General features: G+C 32.1%; 1 protein-coding gene and 1 long non-coding RNA gene across 4 annotated transcripts; one reads left to right on the plus strand and one right to left on the minus strand.

Annotated features, from left to right (window-relative positions):
* The first annotated feature begins 297 nt into the window (after positions 1-297).
* Positions 298-3,710, plus strand: LOC118053460 (uncharacterized). Of its 3 annotated transcripts, none has more exons than XR_012170151.1 (5): positions 298-612; positions 1,546-1,731; positions 1,859-1,936; positions 2,581-2,650; positions 2,847-3,710. It is a non-coding gene; the product is annotated as an uncharacterized lncRNA (long non-coding RNA). The 3 variants fall into 3 exon arrangements; XR_012170150.1 differs by lacking the exon at positions 298-612 and having other exon boundaries at positions 1,153-1,731; positions 2,847-2,988; positions 3,284-3,710; XR_012170149.1 differs by lacking the exon at positions 298-612 and having other exon boundaries at positions 1,153-1,731.
* LOC118053462 (uncharacterized) lies at positions 1,018-4,932 on the minus strand. Its single transcript, XM_035064724.2, has 4 exons — positions 4,770-4,932; positions 4,020-4,071; positions 3,705-3,860; positions 1,018-1,159 (listed from the first exon to the last, which is right to left on the minus strand). The coding sequence occupies exons 1-3, from the start codon at positions 4,867-4,869 to the stop codon at positions 3,713-3,715; spliced, it is 300 nt and encodes a 99-aa protein (XP_034920615.1). The 5' UTR covers positions 4,870-4,932; the 3' UTR covers positions 1,018-1,159; positions 3,705-3,712.
* Positions 4,933-12,088: the final 7,156 nt, after the last annotated feature.

Genomic DNA, 12,088 nt, shown 5'->3' on the forward strand with positions numbered 1-12,088 from the left:
AATGTTATTTAATTTTGTTGATGAGGAGAACGTACACCAATAATATAAGTGGCAGAAATCCAGAATTCCCTATGGATTTCAAGTACTGCCAAGCAGCAGCAGCACGAGACTAGCTGTAGCTAGCTCGAGATTTGAGCTGGCAAATTTAATTTGGTTTATTATCTTACCCAGGATCTAGACCTTGTGCTGGATCAACTCATGGGTCAAGTCTTATAACCATGCTTCCTAGTTCTTATGCCCTGCACCACACCATTACTTGACTCGAGTGAATCCATGACAGGTTACACTATTTCGGCAGGATATCATTATTGTGGTATTAAGACAAAAGGGAGATTATGATCAGAATGGTAATTATGATTGACACCGACAACCAAAATGCTAACTCTGAACCCACTTGTGCTTACTTCTTCCAGGTATCAGAAATGAAAGCAGAATATTTTCCTCCTAAGGTTGAAATTATTTTACAGAACGAGATTCCGACAGAGTTTTACGTCTTAGTAACTGGAGCAGTGGTATGCTACCCCTCCCATCTCTCTCTCAGTGTAAGATGTAAAACCTTAATTATGTCTCAAACTGCAGGACGTGCTGGTGTACAGGAATGGAACAAAGCGGGTACTTCCAAATACATGCATCAAAACATCAATCCTGAAATAAATTTGATTTTCTAATACCAAATACTCAAGAAATAAATTTGCTGATAATTATATAGCTAAGATATGTAATTGATTGAATGACCAGTACAGCAAGGACATCCCAAGCATGATGCATATTCTACATAAAAGGTTTTTCTCTATAAAGGAATTAGTGCATACAAGGACAACTAGTTAGGCCATTCTGGTGATAGAGATGAAAGAGGAAAGTTATTACAGATGATTATAAAGAGGATTCATCATGCACATACGTAGCCAAAGAATCAGCAAGTACGCTTTTATTATGCATCTACGTCACACTAATTATCATAGTCAGTTAGGTTCTATTCTTTGTATTTGAAAAATTAGTTGGATAAGATTCAGGAACTTTTCTGACACAGATGTATTTAACAAAGAACTCATGACATAGAATCACGCGTATGGTTTAATGTAAAACTTCACTTTTTCCGGTGAGCAGCAGCCAAGGATGCAAATCCCTGAAAGATAATGCCTCAATCGTGTCTCGTATCCTGTGGCAGCAAATCAACAAAAACGTTCAAGAAATCCCTATAAATAAAGTCCAAGACTCAATATCAGAAAAAAAAAATTCAGTCCTACTTGAGCTGGGAAATAATACGAGAAAGACAAAAAAACATGGCGAAGCAAATATAATAAAAGCATAATGATGTTTATGGCCACAAGAAAAGAAAGATACTGCTTCTTCAGTTATCTCTGCACCTCATCTATTCTAGTATTACAGGTTTCTTGAATTTAAAGAAATAGGATAACATAGGCAAACTAGTGTAAGCAATCTCTAGGGAAATGATAATGAAACCCAAATGAAATCCATGCTAATAATAACATATAACCAGCTCTTCAATGTCCCAAAAATCTATGTTCATGAGAGTTTCTTCAGGTTTTGTCAAAACTAGTATCTTCAGACATGGCAGGGGAAATTGGGGTTGTATTCAACATCCCACAGCCTTTTACAGTGAGGACCAGGAGACTTTCCCAGGTCATCCGGCTCCGTCATCATACTCTCAAACAAATGGTGCAGCCCCATAGCGAAGATGGAAAAAAAATTATCTCCAACTTCATCCAGGTTGAAACACTTGTTTGTCTCATTGCATGACCAACTATAATCAGTTGTGCACGGACTAGCACGTGTATTAGAATTACAACTTACTCTGAAGCTGAGGTAACTATTTATGCTGACTCTTTGATTTCAGTAACTAAAGGATTTGAAACGAGAGATGCAAGAAGAAATACCCTTTCTCAGGGAATTGCTGGAAGACACAGCTGTGGAGGTATATTTCTATCTTCAGCCAATTTAGCTAGTGTAAATCAATACTCAACTAATAGCAATACCTTAATAAACCTATCTGGCAGTAAACACAAGGCTTGTATTAAAGTATGCACAAATTAATTGACCTTGGAATTTTAAAATAACTTTTAAATGATGGAAGAGAACAGTGCATTTTCCAATATCATTAAGCTGTAATTATGAATAAGAGAACAATGATATAAGAGTACAGTCCATTTCAGTTGTAATTCAAGTTACCATAACCATTTGAATCTATATTTCAGATTTCTTTAAAATTGTGGGTACCGTAGGGGACCTTTCTAGTTCACTATTCAGATTTGTGATTTATCAAATAATGGCTCTCATACATTCATCATCAAACTCGCACCAAAAGGAGTATTGGATTTGTAGTGAATGTTACAGTATTTCTGGTAAAATGAGCAAGCCTGTTACCAGTCAGAAGAATGGCTGGCACAGGCCAGCATCAACCCATACCTAGAGGCTACAGCAGTTTGTTGACGGGGCTGTGTATATCTCCCCAAAACAGTGCATACAAGCTTGTATTGTTCAATATAAAATGTCTCTGACAATAATTCTGATGACTATCTGTGTATACTCTACATAATGGTCATTATCTAATCCTTGCAGAAAGCAACGTCAAATGTGGGGTTACAAAGTTCTGAGGCACTAAATTCTCAAAGAGAAACAAGTGTAGAAGGTAAAAAACTAGTAGTGCTCATACTCAATAGGGTGCCCAGACTGGGAAATGGGCAGAAAATAAAGATTGGTGTACCTACATCTCATTAGTGTTTTGTTTTTTGGTGGATGGTGAGGTGGGGTTTGTTCACTTTAATTGATGAAACAGTTAAGATTTATTTTAGTTATTTGAAAGATCCATCCCATAATTTTTTCAGGAATACAAGAAAATTCTACTCCATCGCCAAGCACATTTCCCAAAAGAGTGATAATCCATGGGCATCATCCAAACGAAACATAGATACAATGGGGAAACTCATACATTTGCCTGACTCAACAGAAATCTATTCGACATAGCAGGTATATAGTGTATGGAAATGCATATCTTTCCTCGGATACTGGTATCAGTTTTAACAATCAATAACAAGACACAAGGAGCCAAAACTAAATAAGAAACACAAATACAGTTCTCCAAACACTAATTGGAATAAATTTGAGTTATCAAGGAGCAAAAAAAATCATTCTTAGACAGTCCATGAGTTCCATGAAGAGCCTAACACGTTCACATACACTGTCCCATGTGAATTATTCCATGAATCCATTCATTGTTTGCATACCAATTGAACTTCAAAGCTGCTAAATTTGATGGATGCAGAAAAGAAGTTTGGCAAGCATGAAAACAAAATTCTTATGGAGGATGGCTCAGAAGTAGAGGAATTGGATGCTTTAAGGGAGAATGATCACTTGTTTATTTTTTAATGTTAAGAGAATAAAACCAATACCCCATCATCAGCCTACATGTTCAGCGCCTTTTGAGTTTCAATTTTGTAAAAAACATGGTAAAAGTTCAAGATACGTAATATATGCTGATTTTTGCGGGTGTACATATGCGCAATTGTGAGTGTTCATGGGTCTATGTCTTTATACACTTGCATTTATGTAGGCATACTATGTTATAATCCAGTAGCCACAGGCATACCCTAATCCTAACGTGAAAAGAAAACGATAACTGCAATCTGAATGCCAAGCCTCTGATAAAAACATAGAAGATAATAACACGAGACCTTTGAGCTTACCGTTCCTATTATGTGTCATTGAGCATGCCTAGCACAGCATAAGCAGCTTTCTGAAACCTTTCCTTCTCTTCCTCCAAGTCTTTCTTCCTCTCAAAAGCTGTATCTTTGCATTTCCCTATCTCTTCCATTATCCCACCCGTGGTTTGATCAATTTCACTGCACAGAGTTCATCAAGCATCAAACAAATTCACAGAATATAAGTTAAAAAACTTCAAGAAAAAAGAGAGAGAAAATATACCTTCTTTTTTCAAAAATTTAAAACAGTAATAGAAATTTTAAAGAAATTTCTTATCTTAAAGCTGATAATTAACTCACGTTATCATCTTAAGCATGTTGCCCTTTGCCATCTGAAACTGCTGTGACGTATCTGTACACAAAAATAAGAATAAAATGACTAAAAATCAACATAAAACATCGTTTTTGTTACCATCGTTAATAAAATCAAGAGCTTCATTTCAGTTTCTTGAGTAAGAATCATAACAGATAATCTAATAAGGATTATATGTCGCTAATATTAGTTAAAATTTTCCACAATTATTCAAAATTCCACGTTTCAAGAGTCCTGAGAAGACCCTTTTTTAACCAAAAAAGCAAAATATGCATAGTAATCGCAACCAAACAGAGATCAATATGTAAAACATTATCATTAACAAACAGCCTTATCTAATTATTATGAAATTATTTTTTTTCCCTCAAACTATTTAGCTTAACCTAAATCAACCACGGAAATTCTAGAAGACACTAACAAAATTTGTACGATCTGAATTAAAAAGAAAATCAACAGCGTAAAATCATTTGATATCTAAATCTAATTAGAACAGATAACTGAATGCTTTAGCAAAATTCAATTAATAAATAAAACGCTTGAAAATGATAGTTTAAGATTTGATTATAATAACAAAATCATATAATAATAATAACAGCAACACCAAAACAAAAACTAACCTAAATTGATATTATTCGAAGCGTAATGAGTGCATAATATACAAAATTGAAGATGTGAAATACGAAATTTAAAAAACAATAACGGAGAGAAATGAACTCGAGGCAGAGAGAGGGACGAACCGTAAACGAGAGAAGAGAGCAGAGATTCGGATTCGGATTCTGATGGTTCAGCGGGAAGAAGAAGGTTTGGATCGAGCTCGCTTGGTGCGGTAGTCGCCATTGAAGATATAGCTTCTTTTTGAGAGATAGATTGTTTGTTATGGAATCAGAGGGAGCGTGAAATGGAAGGATCGTATAGAGCGGGATTTTTAAAATTTCTGCAGGAGCTGAAATGTCAAAAAACACCCTCCACTGAATTTTGACAAGGGCGTAGAAATCAAAGGGAATATTATTGTTATACATTTTTTTAAAATTATTGAATTATGATTTCAATTTATTAAGTTGTTTGAGTGCATGATAGTGATAATTTTTAAAGTATATTTTTATTTAAAAATATATTTTTTATTTATTAAATTTATTTTTTACATCATCGTATCAAAATAATCAAAAAATATAAAAAAAATAATTTTAAAATATACCAAGTTGATTTTTTTTTGTTGCAGTTTCATTCTCCATAATGTATTCCCCTGTCAAGTTTAATCCTCATTTTTATTATTATTTTCTTTGCTTTGACAAGATTTATGAAATATATATTATTTTTACAACTTTATTGTTTAATATTCAATTTATTAGGAATTAGGTTTTTTTATTGAACTTGGTATATGTTTCACAATTACAAATTTAGAAGATTAATTATGTGTAAAAGGTTTGTCTGATTTTGCATATTATTAAATTAGAGTTACTTTTTTTTCATTCATTAAAATAACCAAGTTTATTTAACTTGTTAACTCAATTACTTGAGTTTATAATTTTTTACGATTTCATCATTCAATGTTATTGAGAGTTAGGCTTTTTTATTGAACCCATGTCTAAAATTTAATGGGCTTTGAATTTGGGAGATTGATTCATGATTGGAAGATTTGTCTTGGTTTACTTGGTTTTTTAGATTATTAAATAAATATTGTTTTTTATCATATTATTAAATTAAACAATTTCTAGAAACACTTACATAAACTTGACTAATTTTTAATGTGGGATTAATTTTTTTCTTAATGTCTGCCGGCAATCTAGATTTAGTTGAGTTGCTTTTTTTGGATTATTTTTTCAGATTTGATATTTTTTTTCTATTTTTGACCATCGATATTTGGTTCATAACGATGGACCTTCTTGGTTTGTTCTGGTATAGGTTCCATGGGGTTATCATGTTCTTGTGTTCTGTATCACAAATCTCGCTATTTAACTATGATTAATCCCGGTTTGTATAATATATCATCGTCTAAAATATTTTTAAAAAAGAATAACATGTCTTTTAAACATTTCAATATTTTTTTAAAAAAATTGTCCAATACACACCAAGTTTTGGACTTCATAACATCTATATTTTTTTTGTAAGTTTGGAAAAAAGTTATTTAACCCCTTCACGGTGTGGGGGAAAAAACTAGTGACTAATGCTCTGTTTGTTTCAAGGAAAACGAATTCCTGGAATTCGTTTTCCTGACTTTCCCATGTTTGGGAACAAATGTTAAACAGTAAGTCAACGGAAACTTAATTCCGGTCAACGTAAAATCGTTACTTGAGAAAGGAAAGTGTTTTCCTTCGGTTAAAGAAAGGAAAACACTTTCCGCACGCCTGTTAGTGAATTTTAATTCACAACTACAGTATCATCGCATTTTAATTCACTGCTACAGTAGCAGCGAATTAAAATGCAAAGAGTTGGTTTATTTTATTTAAGTAATGAGTTTTTTTATTAAATCAAAGTTTAATTAACTTTTCAATTAAACTTTTTGATTTTATTAATTAAAATAATCTAAATTTTAATTAAATCAATTCTCCAATTAAACCCTTGATTTAATTAATTAAACTAGTCAAGAGTTTAATTAAACTTTTAAACTTCCAATCATGTTGCCCTTAACCCAAATTTTAATTCATCCTTCATTTATTTTTATTTTTATTTTTCATCATCTTTTTTTTTTAAATAATAAAAATAAAAAGATCAAAATTGGGTTATGACAATTGTAAGTGATTAAATATTTTATATTAAATATTATATATATATTAGATAAATTTGAAAAAAAATTTAATTCATTAATAAATTATTTTCCAGCTCATTTTCCATAACACAACCAAACACTGGAAAGTGTTTTTCCAGTTCATTTTCCATAACACTACCAAACATCGGAAAATACTTTCCCGGAATTCACTTTCCAGGAATTCATTTTCCCCGGAATTCACTTTCCAAAAGGAAACCACTTTCCTGCAAACAAACGGAGCCTAAACCAAGGGGTGTTTTTCCTTTCCAACGTTGCTCGGAAAACTAGCTTCGGGAAAAAAAAAAACATAACATGGTTTGATAAAAATCACGGTAAAAAGTGCTGCATTTAAAAAAAAAAAACAGTGAAAATTGGTTGGCATAAATTCCAATGAAGAGAATAACAAAAAAAACAAAGAGAGAGAGAGAAGAAATGAATATGATCATGATCATGAACCACACAAAAAAAATCCAATGACAACACCTCCGTACCGTAAATACAAATCTTAATAAAACGAATCTAACAGCATAGAAAACATCACTAATAATGACCGCCACACGTGCTTTCTCAAACACGGCAGGTGGCTCACCCGCAACTTTTACTTTTTGTCATAAGCAATATTTTATTCTTCGGGGCTAATTAAAGCACGAGAGAATGAAATAGCCCAGGCCCATGTACAGCCTAGAATCCAATATACCAGTAGTAGCACCCCATGCCAGCCCAATAGTACAAATTAACCACCGAGTCCTGCCTCTCTCTTTTTATCCCCTCCCGAGACTTTAAAAGACCAATGCCAATGTTTTTTATTTTTAAAAAAAAATTATTAATATGAATATCCAAATTAATTTGTATGTATTTCAAATAATTTCATAAATTTTAAAATTAATAACTATATAAATTTTTAATGACCATTATATTAACAATCATAAAACTCGAACAAAAAACCACATAAAAAAACAAATCTTTTAATTTAAATTTTTTATTATTAGCTACACCTACATGGTTAATGCCCAATATCCTTATATATAAGAATTGGATGGCAAATCTTGTTCTTAATCCAACAATTAAGCATCGTTTAGCCTAAGCATCAACATGTTATCGAGGAGACAACCGCGGACAAGAATTAAAAATATAAAAAAAATAAAAAATAGTAAACAAATCATGCCTCTTGATTCTCTATGCTGAGAGAATTTTTTGGTAACTGTGGCTGTGGAGGTACCTACTAGCACGTGTGGTTTTTTTAAAAGTGGAAGCATTTTTTCTTTCTTTTTATTGAATTTATTTATTTATTTAAAAAAAGAGTATCTCTCACGTAATAATTGAATTGATGCTATCATTTATACAGTGTCGGGTAGATGTGTAACAGTTCGGACTGAACAGTGTTTTCAATACAAATTTGAGGGCTAGCTAAGCTACCATATCCCACCTGTCTCTTTTCACCCACGGGCTCATAATTCTTGTTCATGTACTAGTCATTTCACACAGAGTAGTAAATGCGATGACGTATCGTCAATTGGATTGTGTTGACAGCATGTGAATTAATTGTTTTTACTTTTTAGAAGGTAATTTCCATCCCGGTCAAAATAACACGTTGTTTGTGTTGAAAATTTGAAGAAAAACATATATTTTATCTGCAAATAATATGCTTTCACGTGTTTTTATTTATTACTTTTAAAAAAATAAAAAATAAATAACAAAAGTGGTGCGTCACTTTAATTTGATGATTTGAGAAATCAAAATAGAAAATCAAGGATCGGTCTGAATTTAATCAATGCTTTAGATTCATTTTTTTAAAAAAAGAACATAGTTTTTTTTAAAAAATTAGTAACATATACGAGGTAGATAGACTAAATTATTATATCACTAAAAACACATAATCTAAATTATTTATTATGCTTATATTAGTGTTTTATATAATTATATATACAAGTATTATGGTATTTTTTATGGTTACATGGTTAAATTTTTTTTTTTAAATATAAGTTATAGTTATTTATCAAATCTAAATTTTAAAAATAAATTTAAACAATAAAAAATTATTTAAAGTAATAACCAGTCTAAAAACAGTTCGAACAACACCGTATCGCAGCCTCGAACAAACCCTCAGGAATTGAACTAGAATGCAAGTTGCAACACCATTTTCTTACCCCCTGACCAGCCAGTGTAAGCCACGTAGGTCCAAAGACATTTGGTGGCATCACCACGAAAAAAGAGAGAGGAGCAATTTCCTAGCACGGAGAAAGGTAAAGCATACCGTCGATGACCGGTCCATTTCAAGGGAATCTTCAGCTAACACCCGTTGGATTTTACCGGGATGCGAGAGCGAGACACACACGTGCCAGTTAATCTCCGCGCACCCCCAGAATCATGAAAAGCTGAGTCACGGAATACGACAAAAAAGGACAGTGCCTAAAAGTTTAAAAGGGTTAAGGGAAATGCATCAAATGATAACTTCTAGTTAGATTTTAACTCTGGTTAGGTTAACTAATCTTGATGGTGTGGCAGGGAAGATACCATACCAGGCTCCTCTGCGCTCATGCTCACGGTCCAAAATGGACTCGGCGACCATCACCCATGACTAACAGTAAAAAAAAAAACAGAAAGTAAAATTACCAATCTCTACTTGATGGAATTGACAGTAACCTTTGTTTTTAAAAATAAGAAACGAGAAATGAGTAATTCTAGTTTTATTAAAAAATAGCTCTCCCTGATTTTTAATATTGATAAATGGTAAAATATTTGCACGCACCATTTTTGGACAACATAACTAATTCACCATTATTTTGAATACTTGATTATCGTCTAAATAAAAAGTTTTATAAATAAGTTTAATTAATCTATGTTTAGTGATTCATGAGTCCATATCAAGTTTTATACCAAACTAAATTGAAAATTAATCTAATTAAATCCAATAGACTCTAAAGATCGGTCCAATTTAAATGAATACCAGTTTAAATTATAATTATATATGATTTTGTAAATAATATCATATCATATGACTTGAATCAGGTAATAAATCGGGCTGAGTCGTCAACACATATCACATGTACCAGATATTTCAAGGAATAATTTTGGTATTGTTCTCTAGCTGAATAATCAAGCAATCATTTTCGATGAAATTAGAATTTGCTTGCTGGACGGCGGGTTTGATGACTTACGCTACAAGTTTATTGGAAAGTTTGGTTATAATTGTATTTTAAAATATTTTTTTATATTGAAATATATTAAAATAATATATTTTTTTTATTTTTTTAAATTAATTTTAAAATCAAATCTAAAACAACCATAAAAATAATATTTTTTAGTAAAAAAATAAAATTTTTAGGAAATATGATTTGCAGCACTTTCCTAAACAGTGACTACTTATATATGTTTTAACTCTGGTTAAGTTAGTCAAGTTTGATGACGTGGCACTCGAAAGGGACCAGCCAATTATGTTGTTGCAGCTAGTTGACGGCGTTAACTGTCCAGCGTTCTGGTTTGAAATGTTACGAGGTCTAGCGGATTGTTTTGCTCGGCGAGCGGAACGCTTCTTGTCCGTCTGTTAAACCCAGTTGACTATATTGCCCTGCATTGATGTCTACCTTTCGGTGCTATAAATGCTAATTATTGATAGACAAGTCATGGACTTTTGTTGGATAAAAAAATTAGAGGAGAGTGATGGAAAACGAACTAAATTGGTTGCATCTAATTCTTGTCGCATTGTTTTTTATAGATTATTAATTTATGGATGTGTTGTGGAGTATGAAATGTAGTTTCTCAATTTAATAGTGATTAATGAACAAGACTTAATTGACAGAAATTCAGTATTTGTACAGGTCAACGAAAACACGTACCAATCATTTAACACATATCACCAATTAGATCTTTTCTTGATAGAGTTCTAGCATCGTTGACTCTTCGGTGATTTTTTTTTTTAAAATATTGGATCCTGTAAAACGATTTATTAATAATTTGATTTTGAATGTTAGAAACGTAAATTCTATAGCTTGGTAATCGTTTTTTAATTTCAATATATAATAGTTTGTGATGGTTGGTGAACAAAGCATACTATCTCGAAAAGACTTGATAAGAAATCAAGATTATTTACAGAATAAGAAAAAAATATCATTTGGTGCAAACAAACAGTTCATATCTACCTGTTTTATACAAGAATTTAAATAGTTAATGAACTAGTTAATTGGTTTACGCTACGTCGTGGATTTAATCCAATTTTTCTAGATATAAAAAAATAATATTAAAAATGTTATAATTATTTAATAGTTTAATTAAACACCGAAAAGTATGTACATTTTAAAATCATTTGGCTCAACCACTTGCTTTGATCGAGTTTCTAATTAGATCATGTTATAGCTAATCAATATGAATCAGTTAACTTCACGAATTTAAAAACAACTTGGACGGCTAATAAGAGCATGACTTGGCTTATAAAAAAAACACCAAGATGGATATTTTTTTTTTAGCTATTGAGACAAAGACATGTTGGATAGCCTTTGTTATCCTGTGACTCGGTTCGTGAAATCAATTGGGTTGATTAACCTTTTTTAAAAAACAATTTCTATTTAACAACATGATAAAAAAAAAAAATAATGCTCACGATTTTGAGCATAAATAAATGTTTATTCAAAATTGTGATTACCTTATACAAAGCATAAAAAATAACTTATGAAGTTTATCTCTTAATCAATCTAATATTAAATAGTTAAATTAAACAAATTAAAATAAAATAATTTCTTAAATTATTATCAATATTAATTAAAAAAAATTAATACGGGATAACAATCGAGCCCTTAATGTAACACCCCACCCCACAAGCAAGATATTGTCCGCTTTAGCCCACAGGACTCACGGATTTGTTCTTGGCAGCCACGCATGGCCCCAAAACGCGTCTTGCTAGTTAAGGTGAGTTTGCTTATATAAAGCGCTCTCCCAAGTCACCACTCGTCGATATGATATATTATAATCCACCCCCCTTAAGGAGCCCGACGACCCTGTCGACATCATCAGACAACCAATAAGCTGGGCTCTGGTACCAAATATAACACACCACCCCACTAGCAAAATATTGTCCGCTTTGACTCACAGCCCTCGCGGATTTGTTCTTGGCAGCCATGCATGACTCCAAAACGCATCTTACTAGTCAAGGTGAGTATGCTCATATAAGACCCTCCCCCAAGTCTTCAGCCGCCAATGTGGGATATTATACTTAAAGTCAAGCTTTAAGAGTTGAATAAAAAAAAACACATATCCAAATTAAGTGTTGTTTACTTGTTTTACTTTCAAGGGCATTATAGTAATTAATTTTTAAAA

This window comes from Populus alba, chromosome 6 (genome assembly GCF_005239225.2).
Source record: "Populus alba chromosome 6, ASM523922v2, whole genome shotgun sequence".
NCBI classification, from domain to species: Eukaryota; Viridiplantae; Streptophyta; class Magnoliopsida; order Malpighiales; family Salicaceae; genus Populus; species Populus alba.

What these genes read in the sequence shown, in the direction of transcription:
- LOC118053462 (XM_035064724.2), bottom strand. Translation starts at nt 4,869, where the DNA reads ATGGCGACTACCGCACCAAGCGAGCTCGATCCAAACCTTCTTCTTCCC. An exon ending in GCTCTCTTCTCTCGTTTACG is followed by an intron (nt 4,072 to 4,769) that starts GTTCGTCCCTCT and finishes TTTTGTGTACAG; the next exon opens with ATACGTCACAGCAGTTTCAG. An exon ending in AACATGCTTAAGATGATAAC is followed by an intron (nt 3,861 to 4,019) that starts GTGAGTTAATTA and finishes AACTCTGTGCAG; the next exon opens with TGAAATTGATCAAACCACGG.